The 23,350-nt window shown below is 35.3% G+C and overlaps 5 protein-coding genes across 6 annotated transcripts; 4 read left to right on the plus strand and 1 right to left on the minus strand.

Annotated features, from left to right (window-relative positions):
- Positions 1–6,995: 6,995 nt before the first annotated feature.
- LOC115710405 (G-type lectin S-receptor-like serine/threonine-protein kinase LECRK1) lies at positions 6,996–9,436 on the plus strand. Of its 2 annotated transcripts, XM_030638774.2 has the most exons (2): positions 7,223–7,359; positions 7,443–9,436. In XM_030638774.2, exons 1-2 carry the CDS (start codon positions 7,297–7,299, stop codon positions 9,333–9,335), a joined length of 1,956 nt encoding a protein of 651 aa, XP_030494634.2. In that variant the 5' UTR covers positions 7,223–7,296; the 3' UTR covers positions 9,336–9,436. The 2 variants fall into 2 exon arrangements, with proteins under 2 accessions (XP_030494629.2, XP_030494634.2); XM_030638769.2 differs by having other exon boundaries at positions 6,996–9,436.
- A 54-nt stretch (positions 9,437–9,490) lies between these two features.
- LOC115720032 (pentatricopeptide repeat-containing protein At5g66520) lies at positions 9,491–11,965 on the minus strand. Its single transcript, XM_030649199.2, has one exon. It carries the CDS (start codon positions 11,123–11,125, stop codon positions 9,617–9,619), a length of 1,509 nt encoding a protein of 502 aa, XP_030505059.2. The 5' UTR covers positions 11,126–11,965; the 3' UTR covers positions 9,491–9,616.
- A 797-nt stretch (positions 11,966–12,762) lies between these two features.
- On the plus strand, positions 12,763–15,788 carry LOC115710414 (G-type lectin S-receptor-like serine/threonine-protein kinase LECRK1). The gene has a single exon (XM_030638778.2). It carries the CDS (start codon positions 13,066–13,068, stop codon positions 15,397–15,399), a length of 2,334 nt encoding a protein of 777 aa, XP_030494638.2. The 5' UTR covers positions 12,763–13,065; the 3' UTR covers positions 15,400–15,788.
- A 584-nt stretch (positions 15,789–16,372) lies between these two features.
- On the plus strand, positions 16,373–18,887 carry LOC115710400 (G-type lectin S-receptor-like serine/threonine-protein kinase LECRK1). Its single transcript, XM_030638766.2, has one exon. The coding sequence runs from the start codon at positions 16,373–16,375 to the stop codon at positions 18,710–18,712; it is 2,340 nt and encodes a 779-aa protein (XP_030494626.2). The 3' UTR covers positions 18,713–18,887.
- A 726-nt stretch (positions 18,888–19,613) lies between these two features.
- LOC133032168 (nuclear/nucleolar GTPase 2-like) lies at positions 19,614–22,015 on the plus strand. Its single transcript, XM_061106034.1, has 6 exons — positions 19,614–19,985; positions 20,643–20,691; positions 20,943–21,076; positions 21,242–21,371; positions 21,473–21,633; positions 21,905–22,015. The coding sequence occupies exons 1-6, from the start codon at positions 19,614–19,616 to the stop codon at positions 21,947–21,949; spliced, it is 891 nt and encodes a 296-aa protein (XP_060962017.1). The 3' UTR covers positions 21,950–22,015.
- Positions 22,016–23,350: the final 1,335 nt, after the last annotated feature.

A 23,350-nucleotide genomic window follows, 5' to 3' on the forward strand; every position in this document is an offset into this window, starting at 1 on the left:
CCCTTGATCTTCGAGGAAAAGATAACTGTCAAGCATCACCTGTAATAGTTGCCCATCTAATTAAGGATAAGTTCGCAACTGACGGCTCGGATCAGTTGCCCCCTGACATAAGAAAAAGTATGCACAAGGATTACGGGATCCAAATGAGTTATGAAAAGGCATGGAGGTGCAGAGAGAAGGCACTACACCTAGCTCGGGGTACACCTGAAGATTTGTACTCGAAATTACCTAGTTACTTGCACATGCTACAGTTGCAAAATCCAGGTACCATCACGGATTTTGTAGTAGAAGATGGTCGCTTCAAGTATTGTTTCTTCTCTCTGGGTCCTTCTATTCGGGGGTTTAGGTTTTGTCGACCTGTTGTATGCGTTGATGGGTCTTTCTTGAAGACTAGGTATGGTGGGCAAATGTTGTGTGCAGTGGCTTTGGATGCAGGGAGTCATATCTTTCCGATAGCTTTTGCTATAGTTGACAGTGAAAATCACAATTCCTGGACCTACTTTATGAGAAAATTGAAAGAAACGATTGGTGATGTTGAGAACTTAGCTTTTGTTTCGGATAGGCATCAAAGCATTGTTCGTGCTTTGGATATCGTGTTCCCTGATGCACACCACGGTGCATGCTACCACCACATTATTATGAACGTCAACCACAAGTTCAAGACTGACGTCTTCACGAATCACATTTACACGTGTGCCTACACGTATTCAAGATCAGAGTTTCACAGAGAATTTGAGAACATTCGGGCCATGAATCCAGCGGTTGCACAATATCTTGAGGAAATTGGATTTGAAAAATGGGTCCGGTCGTACTTTCCAGGGGTACGTTACAATGTAATGACGAGCAACTGGGCTGAGAGCTTCAATAACACAACTAAGGATGCAAGAGGCTTCCCGATCACTGCTGCTGTAGCATTCCTGAGGTCCAAAGTCCAGAAGTGGTTTGCTTCACGAAAAGAAAAAGCTGACAAGTGGACGAAACCCCTAGCACCAGAAATGGAGGAGGACTTGACATTGCATTTTAAAAAAGGTCGGTATTTGAACGTTGACTCATGCGGGCCTTACACGTTGCAGGTTCACCCTGGAGGAACAGTTATGACCGGTGGCGTAGTGGACTTGCAGGAACATACTTGCACTTGCGGCTTGTTCCAGTGCATGAAGTTTCCTTGTCCTCATGCATGTGCTGCATCTCAGGAGCGAAGTATTAGCGCGTACACACTATGCTCGCCATATTACACGACTGAATATTGGAGGAGGACATATGAGGGAACAATTATGCCAGTTGGTGATGAGGATGATTGGGAATCGCCTGATGACATCAAGAACATGACAGTTGGAGTGCCTGTTGAGAAGCAACCAGTAGGGCGACCCAAGAAGCAAAAGGTTGGAAGAATTAAGAACAACCGAACTGCTTGTAACGGTGAAAGGATTATCAAATCACAAAATTGTAGCAAGTGCGGTGCCAAGGGGCACAACAGAAGCACTTGCAACTACCGAGGTTAAAAAATGTTGTTTTAGTTTATTTGTATCGTGATGTGTTGGACTATTATGTATTGTTATTGAATTAATGTTGGACTATTTAAACATTAGAATTTGTAATATTTTATGTTTACATAATTATTATAATTTGTTGCATGAAAGAAAGGCGTAAAATTTGTATGAACTCTTAAAAAACATAAACATACCAATAAAAAAAAAAACCAGTTACATTGTTATCTTAATAAATACCAAATAAAAAACACATTTGTTCATGCTAAATTCTGGTAAAATAAATCTACACACCACCGCTCTCTAAATTTCTTCATATTCTCATCGTGCACATTATCAAACGTAGTCTCCAGCATACTATGCTCGATGTGCTCTATCACGTACATCCCGCAGTTACCGCTGTATGAGACAATAAAAAGTAAATAAATAAAAGTATGCAAATTAAATTCAAGTTAAATGACAAAAAAATCAATTGTAATTAAGTTACCTTGTCTTTGTCTGTGGAACAACGGCCCGATCCATGACTTTTGAAGTGAAATTTCTGACCTGGCTCTCTGAGGCGGTAAGTTGAGGCACGAGGATCATGTCATGAGTCTCGAATAGGCCAGCCTGCAGCAACAAATTTGGTAGTAATTTTTCCCACATTGCCAGGTGACTCTTCAATTCGTTCCGGGAAATCGATCCGAGGCTGGAGTCAAATATGTTCAACAACCAATGATCCAGATCTACCTCTAGTGCCACCCAATGCTGTGCTCCATCGAAGTGGAGGGCCATATATATTCTCTCCTTATTCTTCCAACTGGCAAAGAATTGACTTTCATCCCCTCAAATCAAATCTAATATGCCCTCGTCCCACTGATAGTTAGCCTGGTCATCACCCGCAGCTTCCCACCGAGCAATAACTCCTGCTGGGAAAATACACGGCATGATGACACATCTATTTGGGTAGACCTCTGGATAGAAGTGTTGTCGCCTCCTCATCAAATGGAATGCCGCATCCAAATGCTAAAACATGAAAATTAAATATGTCAGAGATTAAATAAAAAAGAGTTAGATAAAGTCTTTAAAAGCAAAAGCAGTAAAAAAGTCTTAAAAACTTACATCGTTCCCAAGCCAAAACTTCGGAGTATGTAGTTCGAGGAACCAAGACGAATGGTATCGACCGGTGAAGCACTCTCTCGGGTACTTGTTCCCAATCTGGCCGAGTACCCAATTGTGAAAAGTCTTGAGCAGCTTCCGATCAACCACTCTAAGTGGGTCCGCATTCACGAGTGTCGAAGTAGCCTTAGCCTTCTTCTTCATTTCAGTGTACTCAGCGAACCACCTAGGCCGCCTTCTCTTCCTCCGGTTCTCCATGACTTCTGGAGCAATCTCTAACACATGCACCTCAGAATCCTGAGTATCCCCGATGCTGGTGATATTCGTCTTCTCAGGTGTACAGAACATGTCATCATCATCCGGTTGGTAATCATTTGGGAGAATGAAGTCATCTTCCGGTGTCCGAGCCTCCTCTTCTGGTTGTGGCTGTGGCTGTGGCTGTGGCTGTGGCTGTGAATCTGCTGCCGGCCTTCCAGGATCTTACAGGAGCGTCATTATGGTCTTCAACTGATCCATAATCGCTGTTTGTCCTCTTAGCAGAGCGGCCTGCCCCCTCTCCACAGTCTCCAACCTTGCCAAAATGGCAGGGTATACTGGATCGCGAGCCTCTGAGGTGCTGGGAATAGAAGCTGACGGGGGAACAGGAGGATCCTGTGATGCTGCAAGTGGATCAACACCAGACCCATCAGGAACTGAAGCTGCATATGGGTCAACACCAAACCCATCAGGAACTGAAGCTGGAGATGGGTCAACACCAGACCCATCTGGAACTGCAGGCGGTGCACGTGGTGGAGACGGTGGAGGTGGTGTAGAGTCTTTAAATATTCGGGCTGCCTCCGCTCGTTCTTCCAATGTGAAGGCAAGCTTTTCGGCCTGGCTTCGCAAAGCATTCTGTGTTGGTTGCCCATCCTCACCCAACATAAGTTCCTCCAAGTCAACAAATAACGGAGGCTGACCCCCGGTTATGTAACTCACAAACTCAATCTCGGTCGGCCGAGGACATAACATGGAGTACACTGTCAACTGAAAAATATAACAAATATATTAATATAATATGTGGAAATTAACATGAATTCAACATAAAGCGTAACAAACTTACATTTTTAGCAAATAATCTGGTCACTTCATCCTTCCCGAGTGTAGTGTTCGGCTAACTCTCCCAGTTGACCATTCTCGGAAAGCTATGCGACCTCCTCACTGCATACTCGTTGCCCAGCTGTAATATGGCCTCATATGCCCAATACTGCAACGCTGCAGTATAGCCGTAGGCTGAGTATTTTGCCTCCTTCTGAGTGACTCCCTTCTCAATCTTTTTCAACATCTTATTCTTCACATCCAAGTAATTCTTGTTACAAGTTTCCATCAGCTTGGTGTAAGAAATCTTTCCCCAGGGCTACTCGTAGAAGAATGGAAGGTTATCAACCATTCTTATCACAAAAGGAGGAACGACAGTCTTCTCCTCCTTACCAGTGAGGACGCTCATAACAAACAAGGCCATCCCCAACTTGTAGACATCATCAGCTTCTGTGCAGCTCTCAAAAACTCTGCGCAGTTGGCCAAAGCTGATCGAAGAACTACCGTTGAAATATTCCATAATCAACCGGTCAGAGCTTCCATTTTGTTTGATGTCTTCCTCAGTAGGGCCGGGCAACAAGTTTAACCCGGTGACCAAGCCGAACTCCACCCTCCCAAATCTACATCTCTTCCTTCCCACATAGAAATGCACCTCGTCCGGCTTGTCAGATTTTATTTTGTGAAGCATCAACTGATGAAAAAATGCTCCTGAAAATTGTATGGGCTCTCTCTCGAAAAATTGTTTGAAAGGGGATTCCCTCACCCTGTCCAATAGGTTGAATGCTTCAAATTTAGCCTTAATCTTCGGGTAGTAGTAACTACCCCCGCGCCATGTGACACGGCCTGTGTAATGGTCCAACACTGGAATTATAAGATGTGCAGTTCCCTGAAAAAAAAAAAAAAAAAAAAAAAAACCAACAACGATAAATAATTAATAATAAAACCATAACCAATAATTGATAAAACAATAAAAAATAAAACAATAACTCATGATTAATAATTAATAATTAAACAATAATCAATAAAACAATAAAAATTATAAAAAATAATTAATAATTTATACTAAAATAATAATTCATAAGTAATAAAACAATAATTAATAATTAATAAAACAATAATTAATTATTAATAAAACAATAAAAAATAAAACAATATTAAAAATTATTAAAACAATAAAAAATAATACAATAATTAATAATAAAACAATAATTAATAAAAAAAACAATAATTAATAAAACAATAATATAACAATAATTAATAATTAATAAAACAATAAAAAATAATAAAATAATTAATCATTAATAATAAAATAATAATCAATAAATAATAAAAAATTAATAAGAGAATAAAAATTAATACAAAAATTAATAATTAATAATAAAGCAATAATTAATAAATAATACAAATTAATAATTAATAATTAATAATTAGTAAAAAAAATAAAAATTAATAAAACAATAAAAATTAATACAATAATTAATAATAAAACATTAATTAATAATTAATAAAAATTAATAATTAATAACTAATAATTAGTAAAAAAATAATAAATAATAACACAATACAAATTAATACAATAATTAATAATTAATAATAAAATATTAATTAATAATTAATAAAAATACAATAATTAATAAAACAATAAAAATTAATACAAAAATTAATAATTAATAATAAAACAATAATTAATAAATAATATAAAACAATTATTAATAAAAAAAATAGAACAATCACTAAATACTTATTAATAATTAATACTAAAACAATAATTAATAAAACAATAAAAATAAAAACAATAATTAATAATTAATACTAAAACAATAATTAATAATTAATAATAAATAAAAAATTATTACTTAACAATAATTAATTAAAAAATACTTATTAAGTCATTAAAAATAAATTAATACCTAAAACAATCACTAAATAATATAATAATAAATTAATACCTAAAACAATTACTAAATCATTAATATTTAAAAAAAAAAAATTAATCTCGGGTCCGATTGGCCCGATAGGGTACCCATCGGACCCATCGGACATAACTCCTGCTGCCCATACAGATCACTCCGAACCCCCACCCATCGGACCCCTTAAATCGTACCATCGGACCCGACCCAAAGGGACCATCGGACCCATACTCGGACCCACAATCGGACCATCGGACCGACCTGCACCCCATCGGGCCGGCCTTCTTCCCCAGATCCGAAGGCCATTTTCACCATTTTCACAGTCGGAATCCGATTTTCACGGATCCGAATCCCATTTTCACAATAAAATTCTTAAATCTAACCAATAATATTTCACAAACAATCTCAAACAAAATAAATCACATACCTTTGACATTTTCGGAGTGGGTTGGGGTTGCGAGTTCGTCGGAGTGGGTTGCGAGTTGGGCTGTGTGCTAACCGTGGTGGCTGAAATGGGTTGTTTTAGGTGTTGGGTTTGTTCGGCTGAGAGAGACGAAGAGAGAGGGTTTCAAATGAGAGGGGTAGTTTAGGAAAATAGGAAAAGTGGTCATATATGACCAATTTTACTAACTTTGCATTTAGGGGAAAAATTATTAGGTAATTTAAGCATATTAATTCAAATTTCCTATTTATAAAACACGAACATGATTCGAATAACTTTCGTATCATGTCAAATCCATAAAATCTCAAGTAGTCAAATCAACGGGTCATGACCTGATTGCTAAGTAACTGGTTATATTTTTAACAGTTTTTTAAATTTTTCGTGTAAAGTAATTTTAAAGCCATATTTTTATAAAATTTGCCCAAAAAAAAATAACCAAAAGAATAAAAATTCCCCTACTTATTATTATTTTCCAGAATCTTAGTTTATATCCATTATGGTTTTGTTTTCTCCTCTTAATAATGATAGTTATATTTTTCTACTGTGCAATTTCATTATTTTCTTAAAGCCATATTGAAAAACCACTCAAAGGGAAATCCTATTAAGTGTCCCTCTCTAATAGACTAAATTTAAAATTTCTCTTTGAAACATGACATCATTGTTCCACAATTGACTTTCAAAGTTACTGAAGTGGAAAAAACATATACATATTCGAAGTGTTTGTGTGAATTCATTAAGTGGCCACAATTGACTTTCAAAGGAAGTAGCTACTGTCCTTTGACCAAATAAAGCAAAGCATGTGGCCAAGTTTCATTGACAAAGACTTGAACCTAAATAAAGCTTCAGAATTTAGACTTTCAGGTCTTGAAATTTCTAAACAAATACATTACCTTTCAATCAATAAAGGAGTCTTGGCCACTGATACTTATTAGGATAAACCACTTTAGTTTCTCTGCAAACCAAACACTTGATCAACTGATTACTATGGCTGCAAATGCAATAATAGTTTTGTTCTTTCTTCTAATCACTGAAATACTATTCTCCATCTCAACTGCTCAACAAAATAATACCACAAAAATGATCAGTCTTAACTCTTCAATCTCTACTTCAACCAATAACTCCTATTGGCTATCAAATTCAGGCCAGTTTGCATTTGGTTTCTACAAACAAGGCAATGGCTTTGCCATTGGAATCTGGCTTGACAAGATAAAGGAGAAGACAGTGGTATGGACAGCAAACCGGGATCAACAGCAGCCACTCCCACATATCACAACACTTGTTTTGAATGATTTCGCCAACTCTGTTTCCCCTGATCAGCCTGCTGCCTCAGCTTCACTGCTCGATTCAGGTAATTTTGTCCTCTACAACTCAGATTCCAAGATCATATGGCAGAGTTTTGAGAATCCAACAGATACCCTTTTGCCAGGACAGATTTTGGAGACAGGAAAAGAGCTTGTCTCAGCTGTCTCCGAGTCAAATCACTCGTCTGGAGGATTTATACTTAGGATGCAGGACGATGGTAATTTGGTTCAATACCCTGTAAACAAACATACCTCAGAATATTATTCTTACTGGGACACCAAAACTTATTGGAAAGGATCACCAAAAATTACACTTAGTCTTCATCCCAATGGCCAATTAGAGCTGCTCAATTCTACAAGCAAAGCTAGTGTATACACAGTTCACCCTGCAGATTGGATACGCCCCAACAATAATGTTACATTTCGTCTAACAATTGATGTTGATGGAATATTAAGATTGTATTCTCGCAGCTTGGTTCAGGTCAATAGCAGCTGGAATGCCGAATGGAATTCGACTAACAATAGGTGTGATCCTACTGGATTGTGTGGCATGAATGCATATTGTTTATATGATCAACATCAACGACCCAATTGTACATGTCTTTCAGGTCATGATTTCATTGACCAAAGCCAGAAAAGATTGGGCTGTGAAAGAAAGAGTAAGATAGATTATTGCAAAAGTGATAATCACAATACAGTTTCGGTAGTGGAATTTAATGGAGTTTTGTGGGAAAACAACTCCTACTCTATTGTTCCAATGAACAACAAGAGTGTTTGTGAGCAAGATTGCTTGAATGATTGTGATTGTGAAATTGCTATATATGCAACCAACACATGCAACAAACTAAGGTTGCCACTGAGATATGCCAAAGCAGATCAGACAAATAGCTATGTAGTGACCATGGTCAAAGTGCTCGCAACCACAACAGGGGTAACTAAAGGAAGAAGTCAACGAGTTCAAATTGGAATTTTTATCAGTGGCATTGTGCTTTCATGTTTTGGCCTTATGGCCTTGGCGATTTCAATTGCGCTTATATTCAAATTTAGAATGTGGGAATACAGAAAGATTACAGATCAGTGGCACCATGATTTTCTTGAGGATGTTGCTATTCGTCCATACAAATTTAGCGAGCTAGAAAAGGCGACAGAAGGTTTCAAACATCAAGTGGGACAAGGAGCTTATGGAGCAGTTTTCAAAGGTGTCATACCAACAAACAGTTTCAGGAGAGTTGTGGCTATAAAGAGACTAGAGAAAATGGTTGCAGATAACGAAAGAGAGTTCAGGAATGAGATGAAAGTAATTGGAAAAACTCATCATAAGAACCTTGTTAAGCTTCTTGGTTACTGTTATGAAGGAGCTAACAGGCTTTTGGTTTATGAGTTCATGAAAAACGGTTCTTTAGCAGATTTCTTGTTCCAATTCGAAACCAAGCCAACATGGGAAGAAAGAGCTGAAATAGCTTTGAACATAGCTAGAGGAATGGCCTATCTGCATGAAGAGTGTGAAATACAGATAATCCACTGTGACATCAAACCCGAAAACATTCTTATGGATGAACAAGCATGCGCGAAAATAGCTGATTTCGGTCTCTCAAAGCTGCTGATGCCTGATCAAACCAGAACATACACTGGTTTGAGAGGAACAAGAGGGTATTGGGCACCAGAGTGGCATAGGAACATGCCAATAACAGTGAAAGCAGATGTTTACAGCTATGGAATTATGTTGTTGGAGATTGTGTGCTGTAGAAGGAGTGTGGATATGGATGTTCCTGAGAATGAAATTGTTCTTGCTAATTGGGTTTATGACTGTTTTGTGGGTGGTGAAATGAGAAAACTAGTGCATGAAGAAGATGTGGAGAGTAATGAGCTGAAGAAGATGATTAAGTTGGGACTTTGGTGTATTCAACATGAACCATCTTTGAGACCTTCTATGAAGAAAGTTTGTATGATGTTGGAAGGGATTGTTGACATTCCAACACCTCCAATTCCCTCTTCCTCTATTAGTGTAATTAATATTGTTTGATAAAAATTGTAATGGATACAAATTTTGTATAGAAACCAAATTAGTGTTCCTGTGTTTATAATATGCTTTTGTATATTATATAAATATGCTGGTTTCAATAGTAATGACTAGCTAATTTGCACACATATATGTAAAATTTATAAATATACTAGCTGTTTATCATTCAGCATAATTTTTTAATCTAATTTTGTTTTATTGTGTAAATGTTAAAATACATGAAACATTCAATTCAATAAGTGCACTACACAGTAAAATTTGATACAAGAAATGACCAGTTAATTTCATATTAAATCTGGTGTGACTGTGAGTGACGATGAATCTTCAATGAAGCTATTCCCTGGCTCTGGTTTTTTAACATGCCGGTCCTTCATTGAATTTCTTACACTGATAACTCGGTTCCACTCCCCTGCACTTGCATACATGTTTGCAAGAAGAACATAGTCACTGCTGTGATCTGGGTCTAACCTTAAAAGATGTTTTCTCACCTCCTTTCCAAGCTTCACATCACCATGAGTTCGACAAGCTGCGAGAAGAGTTCTCCATATGATTGCATTGCATTCAATTGGCATACTTATAATGAATTGGTAAGCCTCTTCCAACAACCCGGCTCGCCCCAAGATATCAACCATACATCCATAGTGTTTCATTGTTGGTTTGATGTTGTAGTCTTTAGTCATAATATCAAAGTATTTTCTACCTTCGCTGACCAACCTACCATGGCTACAAGCAGACAAAACTCCCAAGAAACTTACATTGTCCGGTCTCTCAACTTCTAACATTTCGGAAAACAATGACAATGCCTTGTCTACATGACCATGATTGGCAAGTGCGAGAATCATCGTGTTCCATGATATCAAATTCCGCCTCTTCATCATCATGTTGTTGAATGTTTCATACGCTTCTTCAACAGCTCCGCACTTGGAATACATGTGAACAAGTGAATTTGATACTGAGGTGATATCGCGAAAACCAGTTCTCTTAATATAAGAATGAATCCATCTCCCGAAATCTAAGGCTCCCAATGCAGAACATGCTGAGAGAGTCACAACAAATGTAGCCTCGTCGGGTTGTGTACCACTCTTGAGCATTCTCAACAAATGTTCCAAACCTTCCTTGTGTTTTTCGCAGTAGACATAGCTATCAAGAACTGTGTTCCAAGAAACTAAATCTGGACTGGACATTTCATCAAACAGTTTAACTGCATTTTGAATATCTCTAAACATACCATACATATGAATGAGAGTGTTCCTCACAAAGACATGAGAATCCAAACCATGTTTTAAGCAAGAACAATGAATCTGCTTGCTCAAAATATCTGATCCCAATTGCTCAGAAACCTTAACTAAGAAAGCACAAGTGAAACTATCAACCTTTCCACCTTTTTCTTGCATTATCTTATAAAATTCAAATGCCCTTTGGGGCTGGTTAGTCTTGCCAAATCCCCTAATCATAGTATTCCAAAGAAATCCATCTGGGTTTTCTACACAATCCAAAACCAATAAGGCATAATCCAAGTCCCTGCCTTGGCCAACCGAACAAAACTCAACGATCTTGCCCATAACAAAGAGGTCTTGTTGAAACCCAGCTCGAATAATGCGTCCATGAATTTGGTTCAAATGTTTCATGGTGGAACAGAGCTTGAAAAGGGACATGACCCATTGAAGCTTTTCAAAAACAGTGTCATTTCTACTGTGAAAAGCACAAGATTTCAGTTTCGAATTTTGGCGGGTAATAAGGTGACCAATGCTCAAAACAACCAACTGAAAAGTTGTCTTCTTGGTCCTGATCATGGTATGGTATTCTCAAACATTTCTCTTTAATGTATTATGCTGCAAATAATAATAATTGATACAATTAATAGTGGAACTTTACATATGAAATAATTTGATGGATTGATTAAAACGAATAAACCTAGTGTAATCTTTATTTATCTTAAGTGATTATCACAAACAAACATTTTGCTATTAGAAAAATGTCATAGAAAAGACTTTAATTTAATCGAAAAAAAAAAAGACTAAACCGGAATAAAATCACAAAAAGATTGGAAGAATTCCTAACGATTTTTTTAGTATCTAAATCTAAATAAACTTATAAAGATATTATTGGGGCTACATCGTGCTATCGTCTTCAAATTTTTTCGCTTTCCACAACAAAAATATATCGAGTCTATATTACGCTGCATCGAACTAGGTTAAAAATTCAAATTTTTCTCAAAACATATATCAAACCATTCTGACGTCAAAATTTAACATAAACTCAAATAAACATATTAATAATTTTATATATTTTAACTCTAAATTATGCACATAATAAAAAACAATTCAATGGAGAAGCTGTGGCTGATAGAAAAATTATTAGGTCTGTGGGTTGTTAGGTTCACGGTGGTCATTAGATTCGTGGGTCGTTGGGTCTGTGATCGCGGTGGTTATGGAGAGAAAGGACCGGAGTTGTGGTATGTGGGTCGAGTTCTTAGAGTGAGTTCAAAGAGCAAGAGAGAGAAGGAAGGAAGAGAGAAGGTAGGTGTATGAGATAGAGGGATAGAATTGATTTTATAAAATGTTAGTCTATAATAACTTAAATTTAGAAAAATAATTTTAATCAATAGAAAGCTAAATTTCTTTATAATAATTATTTAATATTTGAAATAAGTCAAAAATTTTATTTTGTTTATATTTTTAGTTATAAATAAAAATGAAAACTTAATTAAATGAGGTAAGAGTAAAGACAGTTACAAAAAAAAAATTATTTTTACACTTTAAAAAATTCTTTTTTGTATTTTTACGGAATTTCACACAAAAATCTCTATAGCAACTAACGTAACAAATCTAAATCGCAACTAAAATCCGTTTAACAACTCACATAAAAATTATCGGATAAACCACTAAAACAACCCAAACCGTAAATTTTAAAAAAAATTAAAAAAATAGTATATGAAGTAATTTTAAAAAAAAAAAATGTGTTTCTTCTGCATTTTTATTTTAAGATTAACGATAAATAAAATTAGATAAAAAGACAAAATACAAAAGCCTATAAATAAAATACAATAAATTTATTTATTTGAAATGGATAAAAAAAAATCAATAATTGTATAAGACACTAATTTTTATAAAAAAAAAAAATACATTTTATTAATATTTTAACGGTTTCTCATAAAAACAACACGAAAACAAAAAGAAACTACATAAAAGTAACATGAAAATAACTTCTAAATAACATCAAAACAACAATAAAAAATAACATGCAGATAATAAAAAATCAACAATAAATTAACATTAATATAACATAAAAGAACCGTATTTTTCTGTAAATAAAATTAAAAAATTTGTAAAAATATTTAAAATTCTATAAAACCGTATTTTCATAATTATTATATTATTTATTTATTTATTTATTTAAATTTGTGAAATTATCCCGTTACGTTTATTGACCTATTGATAGGGAAAAAAATAGAATGACCATACAAAAAGACAAAATAGATGAATTAAAACTAAAGATGTAGGTTGAGCTTTATAGAAATGCTATTGATTTTATTCTAGCCAGCTGTTCATTCTTTTTGCTAGCAAGTTGACTTTTCTTTTAGCTTGTTTGTCCATACATATGTAACAATTCTTTTTAGCTTATTTATTGTATATCAGTGCCACCAATGAATCAGTCCATGAAGAGTTATTTCTTCTTCACAGCATAAAATATAGTTACATAAACAAAACTCTCAGAACTCTATACACCAAAAATGGGAGCATTAACATTAGTTTTCTTCATTCTTATAGTGACTAAAGTCTCTATAGTATTTGCTCAACAAAGAGACAACAAAATCAGCTTAGGCTCATCTCTCACTCCAAATACCAATAACTCATATTGGTTATCAAAAACTGGCAAGTTTGCATTTGGCTTCTACAAAATACAAAACAATGGCTTTGCAGTTGGAATTTGGTTTGAGAAAATAAACCAGAAAACAGTTGTATGGACAGCCAATAGGGACAGCCCTCCATTGTCCATTGATGATACACTGCTTCTAAACAGTGAAGGAAGACTTGTTTTGCTAGATAAACAAGGCCAGCAAAAGTCCATCATTGCCAATTCCACTGAGCTTGCAGCCTCAGCTTCCATGCTCGATTCGGGGAATTTCGTCCTCCACAACTCGAATTCAACCATCATTTGGCAAAGCTTTGCTTATCCTACAAATACCCTTTTGCCAAGGCAGCCTCTTGTGGCTGGAAACCAGTTAGTCTCATCTGTTTCTGAGACGAATCGCTCCTCAGGAAGATTTCGGCTATTGCTGCATACTAATGGAGAGTTGGGGCAATACCCTGCAGTGTATCAAGGTGGATCTTTGGCTGAGCAGCAGTACTGGAGTTCAGACACTGAAGGAGAACATTTGAGTCTGAATCTTGATTCAAATGGCCAATTATACTTAGTCAATTCCACAGGGTTTAATGTAATGAATGTTGTTGAAGCTAGAGGCCTAGTTATGTGTCGTTTGACAATTGATGTTGATGGAATACTTAGATTGTACTCTCATGATATGGCTCAGAACAGCAGTTGGTTAGTTGTATGGAGTTCAACTAGCAATAAGTGTGCTCCTATTGGTTTATGTGGCTTAAATTCATATTGTGAGCTTGTTGATCAAGAGCCAGTTTGTTTGTGTCTTCCTGGTTTAGACTACATTGATCTGAGCAAGAGGACTTCAGGCTGCAAAAGGAATTCAACAATGGAGGACTGTCGTAAGGAGGTTTCGATAGTCGAATTGGATGGGATGAGATGGGAACCAGACTCTTATGCAGTCATGCCATTGGTGGACAAGGAAACTTGTGAAAAGAGCTGCTTGAGAGATTGTACTTGTCAAATTGCTTTTTCTAATAGTGAAGGGTGTTACAAGTTCAAGTTTCCCTTGAGATTTTCCAAAGTGGGGAGAAAAGGCTTTGACATAACAATAATCAAGGTCCATAATGGAAGCTTCACTAATGAAGACTCAGATCAAGGAATCAAACAAGGTGGAAGTGGAAGAAGAAAGGAAATCTTGATCATTGGCTTTGCTTGTTTAAGTTTTTCTTTAAGTTTCCTACTATTTTCTCTGTTCCTTCTCTGCAGAAACCGTTACAAGCCTTATGACAAAGTTCCTCATAATGCAATAGCTGATGAAGAACTCTCTCAGAGGTCATTTACTTACCGCGAACTCGAGCTTGCAACCAATGGCTTTGCTGAAAAATTGGGCAAGGGTGCTTTTGGGACAGTCTTCAAAGGAAAATTGTCATGTGGGGAGAAAACCATTGCAGTGAAAAGACTAGAGAAAGTTACAGCCGAAGGAGAAGTTGAGTTTCGCAACGAAATGAGATCCATAGCAAGAACTCACCATCGAAACTTGCTTCGTTTGCTTGGCTTCTGCCATGAAGGCTCCAACAGGCTGCTAGTTTATGACTTCATGGTTAATGGTTCTCTTGCGAATTTCCTCTACAACTCTGAGGTGAAGCCTAGCTGGAATGAAAGAGTTTGCATAGCTAAAGGGATAGCCAGAGGACTCTTATATCTTCATGAAGAATGTGAGAATCAAATCATTCATTGTGACATAAATCCCAACAACATATTGATAGACGAAAACCATTGTGCTAAGATCGCGGATTTTGGATTGGCTAAGCTGTTGATGCCTGATCAAACAAGGACAATGACTGGTATTAAAGGAACTAGAGGATTTGTTGCTCCAGAGTGGTACAAGAACATGGCTATAACAGCGAAAGCCGATGTTTACAGCTTTGGAATTGTTCTGTTGGTTGTCATATGTTGTCGTCCACATGTTGATGTCAATGTGCCTGAGAATGAAGCCATCTTGGTAGACTGGGTTTATGAGTGTTTTCAGGCTAATGAAGTGGGAAATCTAGTGCAAGATGAACAAGTAGACGAGCATGAATTCGAAAAAATGGTGAAAATTGGACTGTGGTGTGTCCAAGAAGATCCAACAATTCGTCCAGGAATGAAGAAAGTTATGGCCATGTTTGAAGGGTCTGCAGACATTCTTGTTCCTCCCATGTTCACCTCTTACAGCAGTACCTCACACATCTTAACCAGTTAATTTTTTTTTTCAAACATCCAATCATGTGTATTATATTTTTGTTTCCATTTAAGTTCCTTTTTACATGTCAAATGGGTTGTGGATTTCTTTTTTCTTTCTTTTGAAAACTGTCAAAAATAAAGTACGAATTCATAATAGCCTTACATTACTGGTTTGTGGCATTTGTGTTTATTAAATGGTCAGTTTTGATTCAGAACCTTTTAAAGTCTTGTTTTTTATTTAGTCTTCAAGTAATAACTTGTTTTCTTGTATTTGTATGACTATTTGAGAAAAAGATGGTTAATTTAATAAATTTAATATTGGAATTCAAGATAAAGTATTGTCAAAAGATGCAAAAAAAATTATAATTCATGTGAAATTTTGTTTAAAATGTGTGTTTGACCTACCCCAATAACACCCTATCCTTGGCTTTAGCTAAGCCTAAATTACATTAATATTTCTAATTATATTTTATTACAAAAATATGATGCTAGATATTAGTATATATACATGCTGAGCCTTTCCTCAAGACCAGGTTTGGCTCCACCAAAATTAATTAGATTTATTTTTGTCCTAATAGCAAATAAAATAATTATTAGTTTTGTTAGAATTCTATAATCAACAAATGTTTTTACATTTTCCAATGTTTCATTATCTTAAACAGTCTGTGTTCTGATCTGTCTTATGTTGAAAGTCAAAAATCTTTCATTCTTCCTTATTATAAAACAATAGCAGCCATGTAATGGTTCACTACTATGAAAGAACCAATTTTTAATTGCATTTTTATAAAATATACTACAAGCTGTATGGACACTACTAGTCTAGGAAATTTCTTCAATGTAAAGATATTATTTGATGTTATCAATAGTGATGGCTTTATTTTCCTTTTCAATGATGAAAGGTCCCATGATTGAATGTGGAGACCAAGTCTCTACATCATGGGAGTGATACTTAAAACGAATTAGTAAAAACTCAAAAGGCATTGAAACTAAAAATGGAAGCTTTTATAGTTTTGTTCTTTCTTCTCATGACTAACATTTCTATGATAACTTGTCAAAAAAATGATACCAAAATCAGCTTAGGCTCTTCTCTCAATCCCAATATGACTAACTCATATTGGTTATCAAGTTCTGGTCAGTTTGCATTTGGTTTCTACAAAACACAAAACAATGGCTATGAAGTTGGAATTTGGTTTGAGAAAATAAACCAGAAAACGGTTACATGGACAGCTAACCGGGATGGACCTCCAATTTCCAATGATGTTTTACTTATTTTAAGGAGTGAAGGAAGACTTGTTTTGCAAGATGAACAAGGCCTGCAAAAGGCGCTCATTGCAAATTCATCTCAGCCAGCTGCATCAGCATCCATGCTCGATTCGGGCAATTTTGTCCTCTACAACTCAAATTCAACCATCATTTGGCAGAGTTTTGATCATCCTACAGATACCCTTTTGCCAGGACAGAGCTTAGTTGCTGGAAACCAGCTTGTTTCAGCCGTGTCAAAGACGAATCACTCCACAGGAAGATTTCGGCTTCAGTTGGAGACAAGTGGAAATCTCGGGCAGTACTTGGCAACTTTTCAAGGTGGATTCTTGCCTGAGCAAGAGTACTGGACTTCAGATACTGAAGGAGACAACTTAAGTCTGAATCTTGATTCTAATGGTCAATTATACCTTGTCAACTCTACTGGTTTCAACATTAAAAATGTTATTGAAGGTAGAAGCTTAGTTATGTGTCGTTTGACAATAGATGTAGATGGAATATTTAGATTGTACTCTCATAATTTGGTTCAGAACAGCAGCTGGTTTGTTGAGTGGTCTTCAACTACCAATCTTTGTGCTCCAATTGGATTATGTGGCATCAATTCATATTGTCAGCTTATAAATCAAGAACCTGTTTGTCTTTGTCTTCCTGGTTTAGATTACATTGATAAAAACCAGAAGACTTTAGGCTGCAACAGAAATTCAACCATAGAAGGCTGTGACAAGGCGGTTTCTATAGCTGAATTAGACGGTTTGAGATGGGAACCGGACACTTACGAATTCCTCTCACTGGTTGACAAGGATACTTGTAAACAAAGCTGTTTGAATGAGTGTAATTGCCAAGCTGCTTTCTCTAACAGAAATGGTTGCTACAAACAAAAGTTTCCCTTGAGATTTGCCAAAGCTGGGCGAATAGGTTTCGATACAACCATAATCAAGGTCCATAATGGAAGCAACAGCTTCATCAATACAGATGCTGGCACAAGTAAACATGTCAAGAAAGAGCATAGAATTGATACATTGATCATTGGACTTACTTGTACAAGTTTTTCCCTTATCATCATATTGTTTTCTCTATTCTTTCTTTGCAGAAACTATTTCAGGCCTAGTGAAAACGAGCTTGATTCAAAGAATGATAAAGAAGTACTCTCACTGAAGTCATTTACCTACCACCAACTCGAACTTGCAACCAATGGATTCAATGAGCAATTGGGCAGAGGTGCTTTTGGGACAGTCTTCAAAGGAATATTGCCATATGGAGACAGAGCCATTGCTGTGAAAAGACTAGAGAAAGTTGCAGCCGAAGGAGAAGTTGAGTTTCGCAATGAAATGAGGTCCATAGGAAGAACTCACCATCGAAACTTGCTTCGTTTGCTTGGCTTCTGCCATGAAGGCTCCAACAGGCTGCTAGTTTATGACTTCATGAGTAATGGTTCTCTTGCAAATTTTCTCTACAAATCTGAGGTGAAGCCAAGCTGGAATGAAAGAGTTTGTATAGCTCAAGGAATAGCCAGAGGACTCTTGTATCTTCATGAAGAATGTGAGAATCAAATCATTCATTGTGACATAAATCCCAACAACATATTAATAGACGAAAACCATTGTGCTAAGATCGCGGATTTTGGATTGGCTAAGCTGCTGATGCCTGATCAAACAAGGACAATGACTGGTATTAGAGGGACAAGAGGATTTGTTGCACCAGAGTGGCATAAGAACATGGCTATAACAGCTAAAGCCGATGTTTACAGCTTTGGAATTGTTCTGTTGGTGATCACATGTTGTCGTCCACATGTTGATGTGAATGTTCCTGAGAAAGAAGCCATCTTGGTGGACTGGGTTTGTGAGTGTTTCAAGGCTAATAAAGTAAGGAATCTAGTGCAAGATGAAGAAGTGAACATGTTGGAGTTTGAAAAAATTGTGAAAATTGGAGTGTGGTGTATACAAGAAGAGCCTTCAATTCGTCCTGGAATGAAGAAAGTTGTGTCCATGTTTGAAGGGTCTGTCGATATTCCTGTCCCACCCAGTTTATCTTCTTATGGAAGTGATTCAAATTCACAACTCTTACATGGCTAATTCACTTTTGAGTTTGATTTTAATTTTTTACTTGTGTCATATTAATAATTGTTTTAACAATTAAACTTCTTTTTCTCCAACAACCATCCAACCATTTTGGTCATGTCATGTGTATACACCTCTATGCTAATTTTTTGCATAATTTAAATTACTAATAAATGTTATATTGACTCTCAAAAAGATAAAAAAAATACCACTTTTATTAATTAATTAATTAAATTTAGCTCTGATTTTATATTTAATTGAAATATACCTCTTTTTATATGTATTGTACCCAAAATACCCTGACATAAGATAGTATCTTGAAGTGACGGGGCGAAATTGGTACAATATTTAAAAAAAGAAGTAAAAATGATAGACTTTAAAAAAGAGACTAAAAATAAAAGAGGACAATATAAAAAAGGTATAGAATGTAATTTTCTCAAAAGTATATTGGATATTTTTCTATTTAGCAAGAGATCGATAAAAAAAAAAAGGTTAATAAATCATATTTCAACAACCCTTTCATTACTGTTGCTAGCTAAATAGTGGAAAGTTGCAAGCTAACTAGTTGAAAAGGTGGGCATGTTGATGTAGTCGTCATTTGCCTGGTGTGCTAAAGTATGAATGAATTAATTCTCCACATTTTGATTGAGTGTCCTTTAGCCAAAGTTTGTTAACAACGGGTTGATGGGGCTATTTCCAACCTTTCGGTCATAGATTTGTCAGGATGATTTTATCAACTGGTCATAGGATTTTTGAAGACTTTGGTTTGTCATGTTGCGATGATTTGTTGGTCTCTTTGGAAAGCAAGAAATTGACTTGTTTGACAAAGTAAAATTCTGCTGCAAATGGAGTGGTGGTTTCTGTATTGTCTAACTTTAATCAATGGATGATCGCTCACTAAAATTCTGCAAACACAATGAATTCCAGTTCTTGTGTTCATGTGAAGCATTGGTCGGTTTCCAGTATTGATATGATTAAAGTCAATGTAGATTCCTCTATCACGTCTGGGCCTTTTTATTTTGGGATTGGAAGGTTGGCCCGTCATCATCATAGAGTTGTCCTTTATCATTGCTCTAAACAATTGCATGATCATGCCTCTCTTTTTTTGGCGAAGGCAATTGGGTTGAAAGAAACTTTGAGCTGGATCAAAGAACAGGACCTAGATCAAGTTGTTGTTGAGTCGGATTGTAAAAGCATCATTGATGCTCTGTATAGTTCGACTCAGTTATTATCTCATTTTGGTTTAGTTATTTTTGATTATTATACTTTAATCTCTGATCTTAATAATGTTTTTTGTGTTTTTATTAAACGATCTGGGAACAAGTCAGTCAATTGTTTGGCGACTGTCGCTTGTTCTTTCCCAAGTCGTGGCTATGGTGAGGGTTTGTCCCTACTATTTTTCAAACTATTTTAGTAGATAATTTGTCCGATCATGAATAAAATACATTTCTTTTTGTCAAAAAAAAAAATACAAAACTATTTTAATTTTTTTATTTCTAAAATGAAATTTTGAACAAATAAAAAAACACTTATTAAAACTCCAGCTTTGAAGACAGACCCAAAACTCAGCCAGCCTCACCAAATTTCTCTCACCTTAATTTCTCATTCTTTGAAAACAAAAATAAAAATAAAATTTACCCAACAAATGTTTGTATTCAAGTTTTAGACCTAAATATAAAAATACATAAAATATAAATGGATTATAATTGATTTGGTTTCAAAACTAAACAAATATCTTTATATATTAAAAGTGCCTATCTAACGGCAATTCTTGGTTTAACGGGAATTCTTGGTTTAACGATTCTTTTATTTTTTTTAACCCAAAAATAAATAATTTTTATTTTTTTTAACGGGTTCTTTTAACGCCGTCAACTTTTTTTCTTATAAAAATATATCAATCGTAGCTCTGTTTGCTCTGTTTATTTACATAAATGAATTGTTTCAGTCTGACGAGCTGCCATGTACCCGAATCCAACCCGACCGCCGATGGTTTGGTACGCAATTGTCCTACTTTTGTATATTTATAATCATGGCGCACTGGCAGTTTTCGGGTACTGTCTTTCTTGTTATAGAATACAGTATTGGGCTTAGATAAAGTGAGAAATTGGGTTCTGGGTACTTACCGAAATTGTTGTTTGTGCTTTGTGGAAGTACTTACTCTTCCCTGTGAAGAGTTCATTATATTTGGATACCAGTTATTGTGCGAAGGAATTGTGTTTTTTAATTTTTATTTTGCATTTTATAGGAAATACCCGTGTTGTAAATCAGAAGGAGCTCGAGTTTTTCCGTGAAGAACTTCAAAGCCGAATGTCGAATAACTATAATGTTATTTTGAAGGAGAGAAAACTGCCTTTGTCTCTCTTGAATGATCACCACAAGGTACGAATGATGCCTTTCTCTAGCATTATTTTTCATTCTGTGAGGGCATTGTAAGATAGCCATTGCCTTTTTGAGGTATACTAATGGTAATGTTTAGATTTTCTATAGTAACATTATATAGCAGTATATATTTAACATAATTTTGCTCTTTTGATATTTGTGAAGCAAGCGAGAGTTCATCTGCTCGACAGAGAGCCCTTTCAGGATGCTTTTGGACCAAAGACTAAGAGGAAGCGACCAAGACTCTTAGCTGCTGATTATGATTCTTTACTCAAGAAAGCTGATGGTTCCCAGGGTAATTATTGCTATAAGCATTCTACTCTTTATTAGATTCTATTAAGTACTGATTGCTTTTCCTTTCATTTGAGGATAATTTTTTTTTGTGGTAATGTGTAGATGCTTTTGAGGAGAAGCATGGTGATGATGTCAATGTTGACGAAGGTGAAGGGGATGGATTCAGAGACCTGGTTCGACATAATATGTTTGAGAAGGGTCAAAGTAAACGTATTTGGGGTGAACTCTACAAAGTGATAGATACTTCGGATGTTGTTGTCCAGGTGTGTGTACTTCACTCTAGATTGTTAACTTAATTTGATTTTAATTCAATTAGTGATGTAGAAGCATTGCCAGTTAGTTTAGTGCCAGTTCCTGCTTATTAGTGATGTAGAAGCATCATCAGTAAATCACTGTATCTTAGTGTACTATATTAGATAGTTTTCTGCTGTCCTACCATATATGATCATCTTAAAAAATTGCTAATTCACTATTGAATGATTTTTTTATCCTTCATTCTTTCTCTAAATTTCCTTCTCATTTTTCATTTTACAGGTTTTGGATGCGAGGGACCCACAAGGAACAAGTGTCACCACTTAGAAAGGCATTTGAAAGAGCACTGCAAACACAAAAACATGATTCTTTTGTTAAACAATAGGTCTGTTTCTCATCTCGTGTTCCTTTTTTTTTTTATTATTATTAAATTCCCCTGTAACTTCTTAAAATATTAATAGTTGGTCTCCTCAGTGTGACTTGATTCCTGCATGGGCAACAAAAGGATGGCTGAGCTTGATTCCCCTGTTTTTTTTTTTTTAAATATGAATTTGAATTAAAGTAATATACGTGTATATTAAATAAATATAAATATACATGTGTTTCCTATTTAAAAGTTATTTGAATGTTATTCAAATTATTGTTATTATTTTTTATTTTTTTTTTTAAGAAACTGAATATTTTTAGTTATACTCATAAATATCATCATGAAATAAAGAAGCAGTTTTAATTTGAAAATTGTTAATTTTTTGAATTTGAACTTGGGGATGTGATATTAGGTTAATCATACCTAATATCTCTGCCCGCTCATCTCTTCTTCTCCTCTCTCCATAGATTTGCTCTCAGGTCTCAATTCCATCTCACTGTAATGCAATTTTTAATAATCTCACTTTCATATTTATAATGTTTACATTTAAATAACTAACACTAAAACTCTCTTTCTTTATCATCATCTTCTCCTCTTCTTTCTCAATCAAGGTCAATCCTGAAGCCTCCACTCCAATTTACTCGCTCCGTGGCCTCGACAACTTCAAGTTCTTCTCATTGTCTTTCTACTGGTACTGGTAAGAGTACTCTGTCTTCATTGTCTTTTTACTTCTCAGTTCACAATCAGTTCACCATTCAAGCAGTTGAACCAATGGAAGATTAGGCAGAAGTTGCCATTTTTCTTTTACAGTAATTTTATTTTATTTAGTGTTAAGACTTTTCTTGGTGCCGAGCTTCTTTCACTTTCTATTGACTTGTTATCTACGGATTTACATGGAGTATTGTATGCAAGTATTTCATATACCCAATTTTCTAGAAGTAAATAATAAGTATCATTTTATTTTGATTTATATATACCTAATTATATTTTACCAACCAATTATAATAGCACAAATATTAATTTGCTAAAACAAATCATTCGTGTAATCATACATTCACATACAATCTAAATAAGAAGAAAAAAAAAAGTAAACTTTACCTAAAACTAACATTTACGTGCCTCGGCACGTAACTCCTACCTAGTATATATAAAAGGATTATAGTCGATTCATTGCTATGAGACCTGTTATGTCTAGCACCACCATAAAATATTGTCTAACAATTAATTAATAATTTTTTATAATATTTATTAAAATTAGTTGCACCAATGATATTAGTATATTACCCTTCTTAAAATGTCTCTCATTATTATTAGGTTGAGAGCTTGACAGGAAACATGATAAACTACTTTCATTTGGTATT

This window comes from Cannabis sativa, chromosome X (assembly GCF_029168945.1).
Source record: "Cannabis sativa cultivar Pink pepper isolate KNU-18-1 chromosome X, ASM2916894v1, whole genome shotgun sequence".
NCBI lineage: Eukaryota > Viridiplantae > Streptophyta > Magnoliopsida > Rosales > Cannabaceae > Cannabis > Cannabis sativa.